Raw genomic sequence first — 22789 nt, 5'->3', positions numbered from 1 at the left:
TCATGCTTTGTCTTAATTCATATAACCTGAAATAAGTCTGATCAGATCGCTTACACGCTGTGCCAGTTTTGTCATCATTTTTGTTAGTTCCATTCTGGTAACTAACATTTTGATTCATAGTTCTATTTCCCACGCGCCAATGGAATTCTTGAACTGACCCATTGAAACTAAAGTTCAACCATCATAAACGGCGCAATACGGTCCAATTGTCAGCCCCGAACTCGCCGACAGTGCGAGTTTCTCTGATTGCCTTAACGACGCTTTTATGTCATTTTACTATGCTAGACTTGAACAGCATATGAACCAATTTAACTCTCGTGCGTATATTTTTAGATTTTGCATAGTGTAAAAATTGAACTTGATCTGCTCTTGGATTTCATTTGTTGTCACAGGGAGCAATTGACACACATACATCACATTCATTGTAGTGTTCTATATATCAGAGTTGTCCTTGAAAGCAACGATCAGATTACTTTAGGAACGAAACAAAATCATACTTCCAGGGCATAGATCACGATTCAGATCGTTATTTAATTGTTATTCTTCTAGCACGCGGAAACGACGATTGTTTTGTGGTTACGGTTGATCTGTACGCTATTATATATTTACGCTTTTTATTGCGGTTACTGCACGTGATGCTGATTCTAATTCATTATTTCTTCCTCTCATCTTCAGGCAAAGGAACGCACTCGCACCCCGGGAAAAAGCTACGTCCCCGGCGCAAGTGCACTGAAAGCTCGCAATCTTAATCCCAAAACACCGAAATCCGCGGCGAAACGACCACGCATTCCTGATGGATCATCAGCCAAGAAGGTCCACAGCAACACCTTCTGTACTCCGAGCAAAATCCGTAAGCTGGACTATGGCAAGCTGAATTCAACGGTGGCACCGGTTCCGCTGAATAAAGCACCACCGAACACCACCGACGCACCATTGCTCCCACCAGGAGCACCCGCTGAAAAGTCGGCCGTGATTATTGCTCCACCTACCAAGGCGGCTCTTCAGAGTGCACAGTTGATGATGCCACCACCGCCGGTTTTCCCTCGTTTTAGCGATGTGACGGAGCGAGATTTCGAATGCATTCCGGCCGATTCGAGATCTTCGATGTTCAGCCTGAATTTATCCAGCTCGACCTCGGTGGATCAACCGGCCTCGACCTCGTCCAGCGTGGTTTCACAGAGTAGCACGTAAGTTAATTTGCATATGCATTCAATCTTATTACACTGAATGCTTTTTATTCTTATTACAGTCATACAATCATGTTAATTCTTATTACATTCATACATTTATACATTCTGTCAGAAAAGTATCTGGGATTGACAATTGAAAAAATGCGTGGGTTATATCGATGATATAACCACAAGGTTAACGTGGAACTACCGTTGGCTTAGCAGTCATTTGTTTGCATTGATTAAATTGTTGATTGAATGAAACAATTTTCGAATTCAATAGAATTCAACATATTTGCTTTGTAAGTAAAGAATTTGAACAAATGCCATGTAACACCAATTCATACATTGTAATAGATTATGTTCTTCGTTAAGCCGGGTTTAGAGTTCCCGTGAACGTGAACTTGAACAGGTGGTGGAATAGTACGATCATTTCACGGTGAACTACATTGCGAACAAACAACTAAAAAAATCGTGGCGAATAGAATGATTTTGTTCACGTTCACGTTCATATTAAAAGTGCGGCAGTATACGTGAAGTAAATAAACATCGATCTTCAATAAAGTAATTCGGATGAAATATACAGTTGTTCACGAATCAACCCGAAGCAACGAAGTTTTTCAACCCGCGCAAAGATCCGATTGAATGAAATTGCATCCATATCAAAATTTTCATTGAAAACTTGAGAATTGCTAAACATATCCTTTTAAGTTCACGGTGAAATAATTTTCAGAATGCCTTGGGACATTCGAACATGAACATCAACGGGGAAATATTTTGACGTCTACGTTCACCACTGTTTTCACGTTCACGTTCACCGAAGTCGGTGAACTATGGTGAGTTCATCAACATCTCGATTCCACGGTGGAAATTCAGAATCGTTGTGAAATATTGAATTAATCCACTTTTATCAATATGAATTGTGTTTAAACATGTTTTTCAACTAGAAAATGTTTCTTCCTATCGTTTCAAGATGTTTTCCTCGCGTTTTACATATGAACTGATGAATTATTAACAAAAAAGTGTTTGTCCGCGTTCACGTTCGCGGGAACTCTAAACCTACCTTTACAAGGAAATTTGATAAAAGTATTTTACCTAATCATCAAACGGTATGCGTAAAAATTCAGTGAGTAGAAGATATGGTAGTGGGCGTTTAGATAACGCTTGACATTTTATAGTTATTCAATTGTTTATCTAATGGAAAATAACATTTCATTAAATGTGATAGATGCGTAGAAATATTTCTTATCAATTGATGCAAACATCTTCACGATCTATTGAGAAATGTTCGAGTTATAAGCATTCGAAATCTTTCATTTTTTTCCTATATGTTCTTTGTTTAGGTTTTCATTCTACCCTCAATATATTCCGGTTAGACGTAGTCCTACGTTAAAAAAAAGTCGATAGCAACCTTTTTTTAAATGCACTTTTATAAAAATAATATCTATATAAATATAAAGATTGGACTCGGAAAAAATGCGACACTTTATTTTGGGTGTAACTTTTTATCGCGTGGGTAAAAATTAATGAAAATTTGGGTAATACTAGTTTAGAGTGTTATGTTTATGTGAGCAAAATCTCATCGCGATCTGTCAATTAGTTTCCGAGACGCATTCGAAACAAGAAGAGCTACGCTAGCAAATCTTGGGGATCGATAATCCTGGTCAGTCGTACAGATGGATCGGCAAAAGGCTTGGAATCTACCATTCCACCATGTCCCGCGTTGTGAAGATGTTCCGGGAGACGAAGACCATCGAGTGGTGCGCTGGAAGGGGCCGAAAATCGAAAACGGAATACCCAGAGAAGGAGCGGAAGATATAAGGCAGTAGTTTAAGAAGAACCCAAACATTTGCACCCGAAACGTGGCCAAAAAGCTCAATTCGTTGAAGTGGGTCGTCCAGCAGACAATGAAGCGGGCTGGGCTGCGTGTTTTGAAGGTCAGGAATGCGCCAAACCGGACTGACAAGCATAATACGGTGGCCAAATGGTGTGCGCGGAAGCTTTACCGTGAGTGGCTGGTCAAGCCAGGCTGTCTCGTCATGGACGACGAGACATACATCAAGGCGGACTCCAAAACAAACAAATCCCCGGCTTCGAGTTTTTCCGGAGAGTTCCGGACGAGAAAGGCGGACAAATTCGCGAAGGAGTACGTGTTGTGGCAGGCGTTTTACAGTTGCGGACGGTACAGCAAGCCGTTCGTTACAACCGACACCATAAACGGGCAGATTTATCGAGAGGAATGCTTGCAGAAGCGCTTGCTGCCCTTCCTCCGCTCTCACCGTGGTCCCACGCTGTTCTGGCCGGATCAAGCTTCGTGGCATTACGCCAAGCCTGTAATGGATTGGTACGAAGCGAAGGGCGTTAATGTGGTCCCGAAGGAGGCGAACCCGCCAAATTCACCAGAAAGATAATGAAGAAGCTGAAGAAAAGAGGAAAAACATTCAAAACCGATGAAGCTTTGAAAAAAAACTGGGAGAAAATGTGTAAGGAAGACGGGCAAAGCCTCGCCCAAGATCTCATGAGCAATGTTAAGAGAAATGTACGAGTATTCAGCTTGGGGGAGGAAATTCAATGCTGTGGAATGTGGAATGCTGTGTGCGATGAGTTTGAACCGGATATTTTTCACACTTCCGGGATTGCCTTGTGAATGGCGAACGTGGTGGACGATGCACCTTTCACATTACGAATCCTTCAAGATTTGCCAAGTAGAACACTATTTATTTGGTGATCCAATTCGGATTTTCTGTCTTTCATTTCACCAATAATGATTGCATTAAAAAGATGGATACTGCACATTACAAAAATGTTTCGATTGTCGCCGGAACTCTAACCATTGCTGTCGGAAACATACTTGTTGGCATCCATTATCCAGTTCTTTCTTGGCTTTATTTATTAGCTCCTCCTCCTTTTTCGTCGAGAAATTTTCGGAGTAGACCACCCGCTGTAGGTTTGTCCCGAAATTTTCGATGGGACGCAGCAGGAGGACGTTCAGGGGGTTGGCGGACTTCGGAACAACATCTATCTTTAAGCGATTCGTCTCCTCCAGCAACTTCTTCGTGTAGTGGGCGGAGGCCAGATCCGGCCAAAACATCACATTCTCGTCCGAATCATATTTTTGGATGAATGAGGCAACTTACGGCAGGCACTTTCTGCTGTAAATCTCTCCGTTGTCCTTCTTTGGGAATTTGGTGTGGGAAATGTACTTCATGTCGGAATTTACCTCCTTGGTAGGGACGTAAAGTAGTTGGCCCGCTGCTTCGATCTGCCGCTTCAACGCCCGGAACGATGTAGTCACCTTCCACGCTGTCTTCTGCTTTAGCTTCAGCTACCGTTTTCGACGAGTGAAACCAAGCTTCCATTGCGCTTATTCTTCTCCAGAAGTGTAAGAATATTATAGATACCGGAACGGGCGTTTCCGGCAAACGTGACGATATCTACTTTCTTTGCAACGGGATGGAGTTTCCGGTACGCACAAACCATGGAGCGCAGTTGTTTTCCTTTTCTATCATGGCTACCGCTGTTTAACTGATAGCGTTGTCAAATTCTGTTTTAAAAATTCATGGATTACTATGATCGATGAAGTGTAAAATTGGTAAATATGTCATTTTGTTTAATGCAAGTGTTAAGGTGGCCGTACACTGTTTGCCCTGAGGTCAAATATTTGTTATTTTTTGACAGATAAGGTTTGATTTGATATTTGTACAAACACTATTTTGTTTGCCACTCTTCAATTTTCAACAGTAGTAAACAATATCAAACACCGAACATGGAAAAAATCAACTGAAATATTCTAGGTAACCTAACCGTGTACCGACAGGTTCGAAGAACAGACTGAAAAAATATTTTAGGCATCCAATAATTGAATATTTGCTTGTCTTGTTTTGTGTAGAATATATTTGATCTGTACACGTTGACCAAATTTTATCTGTCAAAAAGAGTCAAATATTTGGCTTCGGTCAAACAGTGTATGAGCACCCTTAGCAATCGTCGAACGCCTTGGGGAAACATACATGGATAGCATCAACCTGTTTTTGTTATTTAAGCCACCCTGGGTGAATGTCATCAAACTCGTAGTTGTTGACCGGTTTGTCACGAATTTATATTGTCGCACCAATATGACGTTTCGAATAGAACGGTAAAGAACCGCATGGATTATATTTTAAGAACTATTCCCAGACGGTTAAGCATGCTTCGGATTTGTACAGTAGAACGCATATCTTCGATCCTTTCATTCTTTCTAATTTAAGCCATACGTATTTTTTGCATTGGAGTTCAGCCAAGAAATATGGCGAGGGAAACCATAAAATCGGTTTACTTAGAAGAATTACATTCTCTTCCTTAATGTTGTGCTCATTCTGCTCATTCCAATATTCGATAAAAATATCATATGTTGTGATTATTCCATTACATTACAAAGTTACACAAATTTTAATCACCTCAGATCGACCGAAGTGTCACACTTTTATTGAGAATCGTCTGTTTTATCTCTTGCAGAATGATGATCAATTTCGACACAGCCGAGGGATCACCCGAACGAGGGGAGCACTTGTTCGGCACATACTATACTTCTACGCCAGATAAAGCTAGGCCTGCCGTTGTCCGCTCGCACGAGGCCGAAGCCTCGCCTGTACGCACGAAACGTAGAAGACTAAATGGCTTCGAGGACAGGCTAGATCTGCAGCATAGGTTCAACGAAATTAGGGATCGAAACCACCTGCGCAAGGGTCGGCTTGAATTGTTTGCCCAACTGATCGTGCAAAAGCTGGAAACCCTTCCGGAGACAGTTGCGAATAATCTTGAGATTGAAATTCTATCCCGGGTGAATGAGGTTATTCTCGGGAGTCGTGATCCACAGTGATAAAGTATATCTTGGACGCGAATTATGACCATCGAGATTATTTTTTCGATTTAATATGAAAGTGTATTGAGTTTGGTTTTGAATATTTCATGACAAATCCTTGATTGAATTTGTGTAAATTCTTTTTAAAGTTGGTATATTTTTATCAACTTCTTACACTTAGTGGATTTTGAAACGTATGAACTATTCTATTCTACTATTTTCATAAATTCAGATATATTGTATTTAGTTAAACTATTTTAAATATCATTCCTACGAGGACTGTAGGATATTCTGTAATTTTTTTTTGTAGATAATAAACTGATAAACTGATAAACCAAAACATCTATTGATTCGTTTCTATAACATTCTTCATTCGTTTTAATCGAATACTAGCTGACCTAGTTATCACATCCACGTTTTCTTACTAAGCGCATGTTCATGGGCCAAATCGCAGAACTGTTCATTCATTGATCTTCTAATCTACCCTTTAAAATGACCTTTTACTAGAAAATTCCAAGTACTTCTACCAAAACTCATCATTATAATATCAGATTATTTTCAGACACAATTCTCGAAGATTTTTCAACCACCTGCAAATAACATGTTTCTCCGTTACATGGAATACACGTTTGATACAGAAACTGTGATAGAATAAAGACAGTCCTAGATCGAGTAATTCCTTTCTCGAGTTTTGTTATTATCAACACATTCTGTGATCCATTTTTTTATATAGATACAAAAAGATATAGGAGTGCGTTTTATCACATTAAAAAAAATCAATTTCGTTAGCGCAAACATCAAATGAACTGACAACGTTTGTCACTATGTAATTGTAGAACATATGCGAATTTGAATTTTTCCAATTTTCCCATTTTCCTTCAGAGTTTTCCGAAAATTCTCAATTGTCATGTTTGGTTGGAATATGTTTGGTTGAAAATGTGTATTATTCCTACTGGACTCGCTCTCCATTTCAGAGAAGAGAGGGGTGTCATACCATCATAGAAACATTTCTCGCATCCAGAAACTCATACATTCCAAATTATGCTCCATTTGCTTGATTAGTTATTGAGTTATGTAGAAGTTTATGTTTCATTTGTCGAACCACCATGGAGACGTTTATCGATCCTTAAAACCTCTATACGCCAAGTTTGATTCCATTTGCTTGATTAGTTCTGGAGTTGTTCAGTCCCCCCCCCCTTTTTAGAGAGAGCGAGGAGTGTCAAATCACCATAGAAACATTTATTGCCTCCTCAAACCTCCAAATACCAAATTTGGCTCTGTTAGCTTGATTAGTTCTTGAGTTATGCGGAAATTTATGCTTCATTTGTATGGCAGCCCTCCCTTAGAGAAGGGGTGGAATGTCTAACCAACCATAGAAACCATCTCTGACCCTCTCAGAACTGAATGAAACTTTCTGGGCGTGAAGACTTTACCTAATTAATCAACATGGCATACTTAGTTTTCCGAAAATTTATCTAGACTAACATATGGAAAGGGCTAAATATTTTTGATCATTTTTTTATAATTTTTTTTACTCGAAAATGGTAAGTCCTACAAATAAGTGATCTATGGAAGGGTTTTAGGAAAATAATTGAATTTCCAGAAAAAAATACTGAAAACATATTTTTTGAAATTCTACACTGAAAAAAATCTATTTCAAAAACTAAAAGTCGATTTTCTCAAAATGCTCATCTCAGATTTTGATGAAATCGCAGGTAAATGATAGATAAATATTTGCCCCACAACTCTTCCATACATCGCAACTTGTGCATATTTAAGGCAAACAAGTTTTTTCTAACAAAAACTTTTTCAAGATTTTTTCTCGAATTTTTTCTTTTTTTTTAGTGTACAGTTATAGAAAAAATCAAGAACAGGTAGAAATGGATTGATGGTGACCCTTGGATGCTAAAGTACAGCTTTCAGCTTGTTTTCGTAGTCAAATATAATATGTTTTAATATAATTCGGTATTTTTTTCTGAATATTCAATTATTTTCCTCAAACTCTTCCATAGATAACTTCTTGTAGGACTTACCATTTGTGAGTAAACAAATTTTATAAAAAATGATCAAAAATATTTAGTCCTTTCCATATATTAGTCTAGATAAATTTTCGGAAAACTAAGTGTGCCAAGTTGCTTAATTAGGAAAGGTTTTCACGCCAATAAAGTTTCATTAAGTTCTGAGAGGCTCATGCTAATCTCATAGACGAGTTGGCGCGAAATCCGTCATTTATTGCACATTAAAACCTCCACATGCCAAATTTGGTTTCGTTTGCTTGATTAATTCTCGAGTAATGCAGAAATTTATGTTTCATTTGTATGGCAGCCTCCACTTAGAAAGGGGAGAGGGGTCTCGAACTATCATAAGAACCTCTCCCGGCCTCAAAAACCGCTCCATACCAATTTCCATGTCGATCGGTTTAGTAGTTTCCGAGTCTAAAACAAAAAGACAGAAATCCATTTTTATATGTATAGATATCTTTCACAATCAACAAATGTATCTTGAATTCGTCCAATTCCATAAACCACAACCTTTCGTTTTCCAGTTACAGTCCCATCGTGAAGAAATGTATGGAAACGTTCGAAGCTACAATCGAGCAGAAGCTGGCGCAAATGTTCGAGAGAATTCAACACATGCAACAACCGGTGATGGCACCACCTACTCCGTCCCTGGCGCTGCCAGTTGTACCCAAAACTAATAGCTTCACCTCGGATGACCCTGTTGTGGTTGATTGCAGTATTCAGCCGGACAGTAGCAGTATTCAGGCATCAGCTACTCCAGCCGCAACCACCATCGCACCCATCGACGCTGGATCTATCCCGTGGGAAATGATAAGAAAAGAAATCCAGGATGCGATCCGTTGCGAAATGAGCACAGTCAACGAATCCTATATGTCGAAGTTTGAGAGCACACCCTGTCATCAGAAGCAGAGCACAAATTCGCGGTCGACGGTTCGTGCGATGAATCCGTTGTTGAAGCGATTGAAAGAGCAATCCAGAGTTGCTGCGGATGATTCGCTCGGGGAGGGAGGGTTGGACAGCACGGTAGTGATGAACACTAAAACCCCGCGTCGTTGGGAAGTGATCAATGTTGACAGCGATGAAGAGGCCGGCGACGAGAGTCTTGTGGTTGTGAGGAGGAAACAAACGAAGGCTTTCTCAGTGAAACGACAGCCTTTCGGGGAAATAATCAACGAGTGTATAACGCATCCAACTCCTGCGGCGAAGAATGTTCAAATAGCAACCGATGAGAGTTACCTCTGGGATGTCCAAAATGGCCAAGCGCGTCGACGGAGTACGAGAATCTCGCTGAGAATCCAACAGAAAAAAGTTTGCTGTCAATCGGCTAAGAAGAAACAACGGTTCGAAGCTTTGGTGGAAGATGAAAAGGAAAACGTTGTTAGCAAACCATCAAGAAAGGCAAAGAATGCACTGACGATTAGCAATAAAGTGATCGCTGGTTACTTCCAGACGCCTGGCGGTAGCAAGAAAGATCCAAAAATGACCGCCAACAAGCACGGCAAAGCCGTTCTTGATCTCGTCAATCGGGGAAGTATTAAGGAGGTGCGAATTTTGCCCACCGTTGGGCTGAAGATGGCGTATCAAATCGTCACTCATCGGTGAGTTAGATTTGATTAATCGAATTGAGTATTACCATTCTCATCTATCTTTTATTTTTCATAGCACCATTAACGGAAAGTTCAAAAAGATTGACGATCTGGCTAAGCTTTTCGTCGGAGGCAAAAAGTGGACCAAGTTTCTCGAGGTAACTATTTCTCTGCATGGTTTCATACGCCTGCCATATATACTAACGTTCTGCTCTACATTACAGGCGAATTATCTTTCCTAAAGCATTGGAGATGGCTGAACGATTGTATGTATCACATCTCGTGACCAAAGGTTCAATTCGTGTTTATGTTTCATTTTAATGTTATTATTTCGATTCTTATCTCCAATATATGTGCTTCTAACTTATCTGTCGACATGTTTCAGCAATCAATTAGTGTAAGTTAAATTTCTATAGTCATCGTTTAAAGGTGACATAAATTGTACATAGATATGCTCTTAAATTTATTTTCTTATAAACAAGGAACAACACAATTTTTCATTATTTAAAAAGGTCCATTTCCACGCCAATTCGCATCGATGAATCGCCGAGTTTGGAAGGCATGCATAAAATATTCGAATGATAAACAATTTGTAAATCATGCATTTAACATTAGTGGGGTTTGAGATTGGTATCTCTGGATTAAGTATTTCATATGGCGTAATATCAGTTGACATTGTACTATTTACATAATTAGTAAAAGTAAAATGATTAAAACATTGAATATCAGATCAATTTAATTAAGAGCATTTATTGTGAAATTTGGATTCAACAGAACGATTTTATCTGTATTTATTGAAAAAAATATATATAGTTCTGATTTTTAAATTTCATAATTCTTCATGGTCTATTTTTTCCGATTGATTGATTCCGATGATTTTCCCGAGCGATTTGGCGTGGAACCCTGAAGTCAACGAAAAAACATAATAATTTTACAGTGATTGAAGATAGCTACATTTCATTGGCGAAGAAGAAACTATACTAAATAATAATCCGTATATATTTTTCGAATAAATGTCTAAGGCACAATCGAGAATGTTTAGCCTGAGAAATAATAGAGAACAGTCCTGTTTCGAATCTACCAAAAAGCAACTGCATAGGGGTGCAGATAAACTAATGATGATTTGCTTCCGAACAAGAAGTCAAAAGTGAAGAAGAATTTGATGTATATAGGGCAGAAGTATCTATTATCGCAATAGTACGTATTATGGTAATACAAGTGAGTTTTTTATTAGTTTAAAAATGTCTTATTTTTAAAAGCTCTAATAGGATTTTTAAACATCAGAAATCTCTTCTTTGTCGGTACTTTGTGGTACTTGATTCCATACGAAACATTGTTCTTTTGTTGAAAAATCTAGCTTAAACATAGTGTGTCCTATTGATGCTTGCTTCTTAGAATTTTACTAAGGAATATGTGATCAAAATAATGAGATTTTCATGCTGTGAAGCAGCTGTTTTGATGCAAATACAATGTAGACGCATACATTACGACCTTCTTGCTGTTGTGAATCAACCAATTTACACGATTTTATCGAAATAAACTTGTATTTTTGTATTGCCATAATTGGTACAATTTTACATTTACACGATAATTTCACGGTGAACTACACTGCGAACAAACAACTCATAAAATCGTGGTGAATAGTATGTTCTTGTTCACGTTCACGTTCATATTAAAAGTTCGCCAGTCAACGTGAAGTAAATAAACATCGAACTTCAATAAAGTATTTCGGATAAAATATACAGTTGTCCATGAAACCACCCGATGGAACGACATTTTCGACCCGTGCAGAGCTCCGATTGAATGAAATTGTATCCATATGGAAACTTTCACTGAAATCTCGAGAGTTGCTCAACATATCCTTTTACGACAATTTACACTTTACTTTACTTTTACAGTTCATGGTGAAATAATTTTTAGAATGCCTTGCGACATTCGAACGTGAACATGAACGGAGAAATATTTTGACGTCTATATTGATCACTGTTTTCGCGTTCACGTTCACCGAAGCCAGCGAACTATGGTGAATTCACCAACATCTCTATTCCACGGTGGAAATTCAGAGTCGTAGTGAAATGATGTATTAATCCATTTTTAGTAATATGAATTGTGTTTAAACATGCTTTGCCGTAGGACTACGTCCTTCATTTCTATACTGGGGTGTAAATTCAAAGTTTCGAAAACGAAAGTGTTACGCCGGAGAACGACATTTTGAGCGTTCATAGCTCCTAAACAACTGAACAAAATGGTATGATAAACACTTCATTCGAAATATAAAATGTCTACGCGTTATAAACTTGTTACTTTTTGATCCAAAAACTTGTTTCAAAAGCCATAAAATTGCTTTCAAAACAGGCTATTGAAATCACCAATCGGTATATAAGCGAGCGCCGCAGTTATAATTGAATAGCGATTGGAACATGTTGTCGCTGTGTGGTGAAGCTAACTTCGTTCATCATGAATGCGCTGATGAACGGTGTCACCAAGAGCCTGTTTGTGAATCTTAGGCCAGAAGGGAATGCATCAGAAGGAGAGTGATGCCTTTGAAAAGGCGACCAAGAGAGTACCAGCATCGAAAATTAGTTCCGCTTGAGGCATCGGAGCAGCCGCCACACACACATACACGCGCGCAACTCTTTTCGTTTGGTGGTTATCGAGCATCGTTGCTAAAAAATTATCTGCCAGTTCCCCTCGGAATTGCAAATTACATTCAAGTGAAAAAGTTCATTTTAATGTTCTCTATTCATATAATACTGCGATCACAATCAAATACATTTTGTTTTGTGTTTTTTCAATCAAGTGCAAGTGCAGTTGTATTAACGTGACCATGAAAAAACGGTTTTTTTTTGTTTTAACTTTAATATTTAAAGTTCTACATCAAATCTGTCTTCGTACGACTTTTAGAGCTTAGAAATTCCAACATTTGGCGATGCAGAACTTGTCAATATCTTAATCCTACTTAAAGTTATTGTTGGTTTTGTATCCAAAAACTCATGATCTTAATTTAAATTTACTCAAACACAAAAAATAACAAAGTGTTTAGAATCACACATCATGTAGAGGGAAGTATGCTCTTTCAAATGGCGTCAATTAATTTTGTTTATGTTTGCCCCAGAAAGAATGACAAACAATTGAAGAGATCGTATTTTTTGGGAAGAAATATCAATAACTTTGAGTGAAATTGAGATATTGACTAGTTCTGCATCGCAAAATGTTTGTATTAGTAAGCTCTAAAAGTCTTCCGGAGACAGTTTGTATGTAGAATTTGAAATATAAAAGTTAGAGCAAAAAAACAGTTTTCTTCATAGTGACCCTAACGTAACTTAGAAAAAAGTCGCTATATCGGTTATTTCAAGAGAAAAAAAACTTTGTTCTACAAAGATGTCTCAGATAACTGGGACTACAACATTGTCGAACTATGTTTACCTCTATCTATAAAGGTAAGAAAGTTAGATTTTTTATTTCATCGACAATTTTGGTCACCCTATTTTTGATAACATAAAAATGTGCGCTCTATCATATGTGACAACTTTGTCGAAGATAGTTTTTGTCTAGAGAATAACTGTCGAGCTCTAAATGCTAATTTCCGCATAAATGCATCTCCTGGACCATTGTGCAATGGACTATTTTAACGAACATGAGCTTTTCGATTCATTTTTCTGGTTTTAGAACTATACTTTCTTCGAGAAAGTTGCTCATTTTAGTTATACCCTCATTTTTGTTTCAATGAAAATTAGGGTGAGCCAAAAATCAGAAATCGAAAAAAAAACTTTTTATATACAGAGTTAGCAGTATTCGATCTTCGACAAAGTTGTAGATCAAGTAATTTTAAACAATTTTATAAAAACGTTTTTATAACTTAGAGAAATTTTGCCAAATTAACGTCGCAAAAAAAATTTTTTTCACTCTAGTTTTTTCAATTCAATTTTCTCAACACAGGTATCTTCAGATGAGTTTTAGAACTTTGGAAAACGTAACATTTCACACCGCCGACATCTTTTCAGTCATTCCATGCCAAACGATATAGTGGTTCTCAGATTTTCGTGAAAAGTGGTAGTTTTGTTCTTTATCGCAAAACATTAGACCCGTATTTTAAATGATTTTATTAGGGTGACCATTTCCATTTTAGGGTTGTCAGATAAATCAACTTTTTCCTTTTTTTTTTTTTCAAAAATGACTTTTTTCGAAAATTCATAACTTTTGAACTATTCGACCGATTCAGATGATCGACATATCAAATTAAGGCCAATCAAGGTTTTTTCGCCTGATTTGTTAAAAAATACTACATTTGCAGAAAATTCGAATTCTGTTCTCGTTCTTATTTTTTTTTATCCCATTTATTTATTTAAGGCTCATTAGCATTTTAGCTGTAACAGAGCCGAATTTTAATCGTGTACATGTCACATGGTTATCATATCTATAATTAGCACATTACACAGTTGCCATTCGCCAGTATTCCTTCTATACCATTACATATGGTACATACACACAGTAGCCATTTAGGCGTAAGAGTTATTCTTTCTGTTCTTCCATTATCCAGTTGGACCACCGGACAGCGGAGACAGTTGATTGATCATTGTTGAGTTATTTATAGAACAGTAGCCCGATGTGTCTGCAGGGCAGAGCAGTTGTATGGATGAATCGATCTTATTTCGACCGTGGATCGATCTCCATCGCTGATGATTGTTGCATGGACGTAGCTATTCTGTAACAACACAAAGATGGTCAATGAGGGCCCTGAGTTTTGAACTCACGATCGCTTACTAAGCGAACGCGTAACCAATGTGGCTACGGAGACCCCCTTCGTTCTTATTGATTGTATTCGTTTTTTTATTGTTTTCATAGTCTCGGGACCAAGGGCGCTATATATTTTTTATATTTCTTCTGGAATGCTGAGGATTTTTCACATATCATATGTCGAAACCAGAGAGGAGTTTTTCTTCGTTTTGATTTGATTTTTCAAAGTCAATCGATGGTCCATAAAATCATTGAAAAATCATAATGTAAAAACGAAAAATAACACATCTCTGATTTTTGAATATGTTTTGTAAAACTCAGCTTTCAAGAAAAAAATATAAAAATATAGCATCCTTGGCCCGAAACTATGTAAACTATAAAAAACTAATACAATCCTTAATTACGAAATCAAAATCTGATTTTTTCGCAAGCCTAATATTTTTAAGAAAAGACTATCTGATTGGCTTTAATTTGATTTGTCGATCATCTGAATCGGTACAGTAGTTCAAAAGTTATGAATTTTTGAAAAAAAGTCATTTTTGGAAAAAAGAGGAAAAAGTTGATTTTTCGGACAACCTTAAAATGGAAATGGTCACCCTAATAAAAAAATATATGGGTCTAACGTTTTGCGATAAAGGACAAAATTACCACTTTTCCCGAAAATATGAAAACCACTATATCGGTTTGGCATGGGATGGCTGTTTTACAATTTGAGACTAATTATCGTTTTAATTTTTATAAATTTGTCTTTTTTGAACGTTGATATCTCCGGTAGCCTCCGGTAGGGGCACGCATGAAAAATATCTTTTAGCAGCATTTCAAAGACAGATATTGTTGTTCATTTTGCGAAAAAAATGGAGACATACTATTTTTTAGACTTGCATAAACTTCATTTGAGGTTGCACATTCTGACAGGCGGAAGTGGTACAACTGAAAATTTGAACACTTATATCTCAGCAGTTATTGGCTTGTTATTTTTACATTCATTTTTTGCAACAGATGATCAAACCCGTGAAAAGTTGTTCTTTCCAAAGTTCTCAAAGTCATCTGAAGACACCTGTGTTGAGAAATTTGAATTGGAAAAACTAGAGTGCGAAAACCATTTTTTTAGTGACCCACCCTAAGTTGATTTGGTGTCACCCTCAAAGGGGTGACACCCACGACCATAATAATTATATTGTTTCGAAAAAAACTTTCAAAATTTTGAATGAAAGCCATTCTTCTTTGTTCATTATATAGAGGCTTTACATTTGAAAGTTCATTCGCCTTCGCTCAGTGATTGGTGGTATTATTTAGTGAGAAATTGCAAAATGGAAATGTTCATGTAGAAGAATCATTCTTTGGTTTTTTCGTTTTGGATGGGAGAAAGGTTGCTGTTATGAGTGAAGGTATCCGTTATCAAATGGAGAGTGACGGTTCAGCTTTCATGAAGTGTTTTTTTCAAGTTTCAACAACGCTCCAACCATTTCGAGTTCAAATGGAGGATTTCAGGGGTGGCATTTCGCATTTCGAAATGAGTGATTTTTGTTCGTTTCGATCACTTTTGCCATAACGAACCCCGAAGCGAGCTCGAAACGATCGAAATGAATAAGGCAGTAGTAGAGTTTCGAGCAAAGTTTGACATTACGTAACATTGTGTTCCAATATTTTTTAACTCGAAACGAGAACAAATGTCTCGACAAGAAATGGTTGATGGTCGCATGGGAAAATGATAGTGAAACATTGATTTTAATACTAAACCTAACATCAGAAAAAAAGTTTTTACATAACAGTTCTGAATTCGTACCACCTACGATATTGTGCAACTTGCTCAATGCTAATGCTAAACCTTACATCAGAAAAAAAAATCGGTTGCATTTTCTTTGGTTTTAACGTCTATTTGTACAAGTAGGTGAGTATAAATACAATACTTTTATCTCAGCACTATGGAATCACAAAGAAATACAATAAGCATCACATTTGCAGTACATTTGTTCATTTTCCGTAGGCATTAGAATGGGTATATGAGTACCATCAATACACCGTGTATCTTGAATTTGTCGAAGAAATATTGCTTCATCAAATTCGATCCATTTGAACACTGATGAAACTGTTGGTTGCGCCGGTTCCCGGAATAAATCGCCACAGAAAACGACTGCAACAGAAACCACCGCTTATAAAATGTGTAGTAGGCTATAAATATTGTGGCGCGGTATTGTATTTCAAAACAAGAATTAACCGGGCAAACGTATCGCCCCAGGCAAACGTAACGCCCCGGGCAGACGTATACCGTCCGACGCTCGCTAGAGCTCGGTCGGACATTGCTAAAGGATCGTATCCTATGTTTCAAACTAACCGGGCAATCAGTGGATCCCAGGTTTGCGTGCGAGACACCGCCGCTTCCGACGGCGGGTCGGCGGTGGACTCGGATTGCGTCATCTTGGCGGCATGGGCCGCCTCGATTCCTTATCCTCGCCAAATGGGGACTTCGTCCCCATTACATTGTCCTCAGAATAAATTTCGAAAAACGAGAACAAGAGAATAAATTTATAATAGAAATGTGAGGCACATGATGTTTTTCCCGCGCCAAATATTTCTAGCCTACTACACTTTTTCTAAGCGGTTGTTTCTGTTGCAGTTGTTTACTGTGGCGATTTATTCCGGTCACCGGTTGCGCCATACCAAGTAATAAAGTCTGATATACTGCCGAAACCTTGAAACAAATAAATAATTATTATCATATATCATAACGGAAACGTAGAAAAGACAAACTCACTCATTTTCACTTAGTGAAAGACAGTAACTTCTATCTGTCAACTCCTGCTCTGTGGAATAAGCGTGCTCTCTTCTTCACTATCACTGTCGTCAAAAAACATTTCGCGATTTTTTCTTTTTAATCACAATTCTATTATCATATCAAATTAAATTTGTTTTTCGGCATAGATATTTGCAATAGTCGTGAAGTTTGCTTTGTTCACAAACCCAATAAATTGACATTTCTCTTCGAGAAAAATTTTACTCGAGATCTAGTACTCTGAAAATATTAACTCGAAAAAGATACATAATACTAAAATCAATTCGATTCGAGTTTGAATTATGTCACCCCAGATTTTGTTGAGAAAGCAAAACAAAAAAGCCATATTCAAGGGTTTGTAGACCACTCTTCGAACTTAAGAAAACAACACGTTCTTGATGAGAACTGATGAAGTAGTTTTCTCGTTTAGCACCTTGAACTCATAGCATATGCTCCTGAGCCGCATACGTATGATGGTAAAATGATTTCAATGAAGTGCTCATTGTAATGTGGTGAAATCAATGTATGCGAACTACATTGGACTGATCACAGCAATTGTAGTTTGGTGAGATCCTTGCGAGAATTCGAATACTAGATCAGCAGTTTTGGTTTTCACTTTCCTGTGTTATCTGTACTTCTGGTGCGATGTACTACGTGAAGTAGATCTAACACAGAACTATTTACAAACCAAAGGATTTTCTCTGAGTCACGTGCGATCAGACTCAATGCACTGGTATTTTTTTCTGTTGCAGAAAGACATATAAAGGTTTTGATTGGGTGTTACAAGAGCGATAAAAATCTTCAAAACGAGTAACCGAAATTTTTAAATCAATTCAAGCAAGACCCATGTTAGCGACTGACAACTAACTTAAAACGTGAATTTCCAAACTAACAAATTTCTTCGACGAAGTTTCGGGCATGGACATTTGAAGGCCGCAGGAATTATCCTGGCCGATGCTAATTATTAGACTGCATTGTAAGTGTTACAGTTCATCGTGCAGCTTCTAACAAACGGTTCAAAATTTTACAGTGAGTTTGAGAAACGACGTTAACGTTTGATTGATTTGCGTTCTGTGCCTCCAAGTGAAAGAACACACAAGCTAAATCGGGTCGACTTGTGATTTCAACAAGATGGTGCCACATGTCACATAGCATACGGAATGATGAACCTATTCCGCAATGAATTTGGCGAGAAAATCATCTTTGGTTTTAGACCAGTAAATTGACCACCAAAATTGTGTGATTTGACACCCTTGGATTGTAATAGGAATAATTTCTTAATTTTTTTTCAAAAAATTAATGCTTTATTCTGCAAAAATGGTTACGAATTTAATATTCAAAGTAGAGTAATGTTTTTTCAGTTTTGGAGATGACGATTTACTTACCTAAATAACAGGTAAGTTCGAAACTATACTGTCAAGGAAACCTTCATTCTAGAGTAGATGATAGTGCGTATTCGTTTTTGTGAGAAAGTTCAAGAGCTTTTAAAAATTGGATTAGTTTCAAAATTGCTTGTGGAGCAAAGGTGCGCAGTGGCTGTGGAGTAAAAGCTCGCATGTTTTCAACAAAATTTTTAACGGGACCCACAGAAAGAAAACTGATTTGAAGAAATGCACTCCAAAAATACTCAAATCGAACGACAGAGGCTTCGAGAGGGAGTCTCGAAGTGTCGGATTGCGGCAGCCCTCGGTATTTCTGAATCAACTCTGAGGAAGAGGCTCTGTAACCGTTTGTTACAGTTTCGCTAGTTTTTTTATAGATTGTTGAAGTTTTAAAAGCATTGTCACCTTTTTGTAAACATTTCTTTAGTAGGGAATATTTTTGTTAAGTAGGGAAGTAAATATAATTGATGTGTTTTATATTTGTAAAATCGGGGAAAAATGGTGGTCGATAGGGTAGAGCATCACGAGGATTGCGAGTGAGAGAGGGAGAGTTAGCAAGAGCGCACGGAAAATGGGCGCTGTTCAAAGGGACCAAAGAAGAAAAGGGCTCGAAGAGGGATCCGCCATCGAAAACGGGGTTTTTTTGGATTCAACCCTGGTGTGTGACGGACAATTGTTCAAGAGTTCGGTCGAATAGATTGGACATAGTTTACTCGACGAACTCCCGGTTGACCGGCACACCATTAGGCCTAGTGGACCACCACTACGCCTAACCGTAAAGGACCACCCTCTGGCCAGGTTGGCCATAAGCATAAAGGAGGGCCCCTCTCGGCAGTGCCACTCCGGTATCGTCCTGGGCCTGTCGATTACCGTCAAAGAGGGAAGACGCCAGCCACGGTCAACTCTCCACGTGCCGACCTGCCGTGGACTCCAGCGCCGCCTGGTTTGCAGCAGGACAACCAAACACAGTCACATCTGACGATACATCCGCCTGCCTCTCTCGCCACTGTAAAACATCCAAGGATAGCCAGAATCGCCAGCAAATAAAACAGAAGTTGTGTAAAAAGAAGGTGAGAGTATTGTCTTTTTATTTGATCGCGAAGCCCCTCCAATTACCCAGTAGTAAGCCGACTCTGAGACCCAGTTCGAGGGGTCTCTTGCTACTGAGCTTTTTCCGGGAAGACACAGTAGATATTCACAGCTCATATTTGAATCTTCTTTTATTGACATTTCTCCTTCTGCTGGAATGTGTCAGCGAGCAGCTAGAGCGGTTCAGATAGATATTTACGAGTGAGCAGTCTGAGGATCTGCAGGTCACTGGACAAAGTTTTCTATGGTATGACTCTCAAAGATTTACGGCGCAGGGCGTTCGATTTTTCGGAAGCCAACAACCTCCAGCAGGAATTCAACAAAGTTGCAAAATTAGCAGGAAGAGATTGGGCTTCTAGCTTCATGTGGAACCACCATCTGTCTCTTCGAACCCCACAACAGCGCAACGATGCAACAGCATTCCAAGGCAAAGCGTCGGAATCCTCAGAACCGAAATCCAAGATGAGGAAAAACAATAAACAATTAAAATAATTCAAAATGAATTTCAAATGAAAAATGTTTTTATTTTCACCATGCATTCAATTCAATAACGATTATGTTTCGATTATGTTTATGTTTTCACAATGAACTTGAAGTCAATTTTTCAACAATGAGTTTCAAACAAATCAGGTGAAGGTAACTATGTATTTATAAACTTGATCTTCTATATAAATAAAAATGATTTGGTGTCCGTTCCTCACGATTTACCTCAAGAACGGAGTTACGGATTTAAACAATCAGTATCAGGGTTGATGCGTCTTAGTTTGCATCAGGTTTATGTGTCAAAAAAGTAATTATATACCGCGAGTATAGATTACGTACATAAAAATAATTTCTATGGGAACTTGAGTGTTCGAAATGATTTATATCAATATATCAATTGTGGGTGAGACGAAGTTCGCTTGGTCAGCTAGTTTGTTAATAAAAACGAATTCTGTTTCAAATGTTGGACATTTTCGGATATTTTAGTCAGTCAGTCTCCTTCCTCCCAAAAAATCTCCACGTGGTATGTTCGACTATAACACTCATTCTTCTCCACCCATAAAAAAACACAGAACACCCCCCTCTTGCCTACTGGACGGTGCCTACACTCTCTAGTAATGATGCTTCTCCGCTTCTGATGATAAAGCATTTATTTTTGGTATAAGTTATCTCAGAAGTTCAATTCAATAAGTGCGCACCTTTGCCCCCACTACGGGGCAAAGGTGCGCGTTTGTCTTTTTGTATTAAAATAGGTCCAATTACAAACACAACTCGAGAAATACTTGTACTACGTTTTGAAGGTAATATATATAGTTACAATTTGGTAAGCAAACGGAAGTTTTTTTTGCTTTTATTTCAAGAGTTATTGGACGACAACAGTTAGGTGCGCACCTTTGCCCCGCATTACACTATTGTCCATCGCTAGTCACAACCAAGGCGCTTATATCGATGTATAACAGGTGAAGCAACATCATCACTTCAAAAAGAAGGGTATTACGGTTTGTGGAGCGGGGGTTGTTCGTTTTGTTATTGCTAGGATACGTGATTTTTGCATTTTTACATGCGAGAGTAGTGGAAATGAGAATGAAATTCTACAAAATCATTTCTTCTTTTTCACATAAATTCGCGAAAGCCGAACATAGTAGCCATCGTTCGAATAAGCGTCGTAGCAGTTTGTAGAGAGCTGCCGGCCAAGGCGTTATACTATAGGTGGACCGCAATGTCAAAATTGCTGTTCGGCCATTGCTCGTGAAAAAACAATTTTGTTTACAAAACAAATCATATCTTTTGATGTCAAATGCATTCGTTGGCAAAATAGCTGCTCACGCCTTACTGTAGGCAGGTAATTTTGTGGATTTTTTCGTATAACAATTTCTCATAATTGCTTCTACGTTTTCAAATATCTACAATCAGCGGTCGAATTAAAAACAGTGCAGAAGGATGTTTTGAGTATATTTTACCTTCTAGCCGCGCAATCAATGCCTTTCTTTCCAAGCAAGCAGCGTTTTAATCGTATGTGGTTTTATTGAGCATTTAAAAGAGAGTGTTAATTTTTTTTTGTTTTATCACCAGGGCAAAAGCATGAAATAGAATCGTACGTGGTACGTATTTATCGGCACAATCTGATCAAGGACGGAGGCATCATCAAACGGAAACTACGCGAGAAACTTTTCGAAGAGATAAAACTGCGCCGCAAGACTCGTGTCAAAATGGACGAGTTGGGCTGGGTGCTGATGAACCACGATTTGATAACACGTAATGAGCCAATCCAACAGCATGCCAATGGTAATCGACCAAATCATTTTAAATTCAACATGGAGCGGTTACAAACCTACTGGAGCAGCACGAACAGAACAATCACGCTGGTAGGTCGGTAATTATATTTATTCCGCTAAAGAATGATTATATTTGTTGATTTTTCAAAGTTGACTTCCAAAAAGTAAAACAAATTCCTGCGTATGCTGGATGCAATTTTACAAAACGACAACGTTTTGAAGGAAATTAAAGAGATGGTAGTGGCGAATCGAATTCTATCAGAAATTCGTTATGTGGCTACGGTGGAACGTATGCTGAAACATAATTTGGACCCCTCTTTGCGCTGCTGCTTTGTATGCCGAGAGTACTTCCGCACACGTGATACTTCCTATTGGAGTGTAACTGACCATTGATCAGCGACGCCCCCTAGTCTGTACCTCATATCAATCGTGGTGCGTCCTGTGTATCTGTAAAGAGTATGTGTATGTTTAATTACATTACATGGAGCGGTTATAATATATAATATAAATACCTTATTGCAGCTATAGTACACTATTTTTCACGAATATATATTTGTTTATTTCTTCCTTCAGTTGTTTTCCTCAGCGAGTTGATATGAAACCATAACCACACAACCAAACAAAAAGTAAATAATTCAGAAAGCTACGTCTCGCTACTCGTCTCACGTATTATCATGAAAGTGTCAAGAACGAAACACCTATAGTTTAGCATCTTGCTGCCGGCAGCGTTCTGAAGCTGTTTGTAAACAAAACCGACAGCAATTCCAATATGGCTGAAAGAGCATTTCATATAATTGTTTCACCTGGTATATATAGAGGCGCCTTGGTCACAACTTTTTCTCATCTTTCTGGCAATTCACGGATTCCTTTGCGGAAATTATCGGCCGGTTTGTCGGCTAACCACGAATCGATTCAATTTTTGGCTTCATTAGAA

The 22789-nt window shown here is 38.2% G+C and overlaps 1 protein-coding gene across 3 annotated transcripts in view; it reads left to right on the top strand.

Annotated features, from left to right (window-relative positions):
- LOC129761877 (kinesin-like protein Nod) overlaps window positions 1–22514 on the top strand; it is a 39981-nt gene extending 17467 nt beyond the window's left edge. The window contains exons 2-7 of one of the 3 annotated variants that reach the window (XR_008740490.1): window positions 676–1187; window positions 8555–9628; window positions 9693–9774; window positions 9841–9882; window positions 21653–21945; window positions 22006–22514. Coding sequence is in view for 2 of the 3 variants with exons in the window: in XM_055759703.1 (XP_055615678.1) it covers window positions 676–1187; window positions 8555–9628; window positions 9693–9774; window positions 9841–9858 (1686 nt within the window). In the remaining variant the exon portion in view is untranslated. Of the gene's footprint in view, window positions 1–675; window positions 1188–8554; window positions 9629–9692; window positions 9775–9840; window positions 10637–21652; window positions 21953–22005 lie in introns of those variants that run through there. The other 2 variants (XM_055759703.1, XM_055759702.1) reach the window with 2 other exon arrangements.
- The last annotated feature ends 275 nt before the right edge of the window (window positions 22515–22789 follow it).

The sequence above is a fragment of the Toxorhynchites rutilus genome, chromosome 1 (genome assembly GCF_029784135.1).
Source record: "Toxorhynchites rutilus septentrionalis strain SRP chromosome 1, ASM2978413v1, whole genome shotgun sequence".
Lineage (NCBI taxonomy): Eukaryota > Metazoa > Arthropoda > Insecta > Diptera > Culicidae > Toxorhynchites > Toxorhynchites rutilus.
The sequence above is the reverse complement of the archived record's forward strand: the minus strand, read 5'-3'. Positions and strand labels throughout refer to the sequence as shown.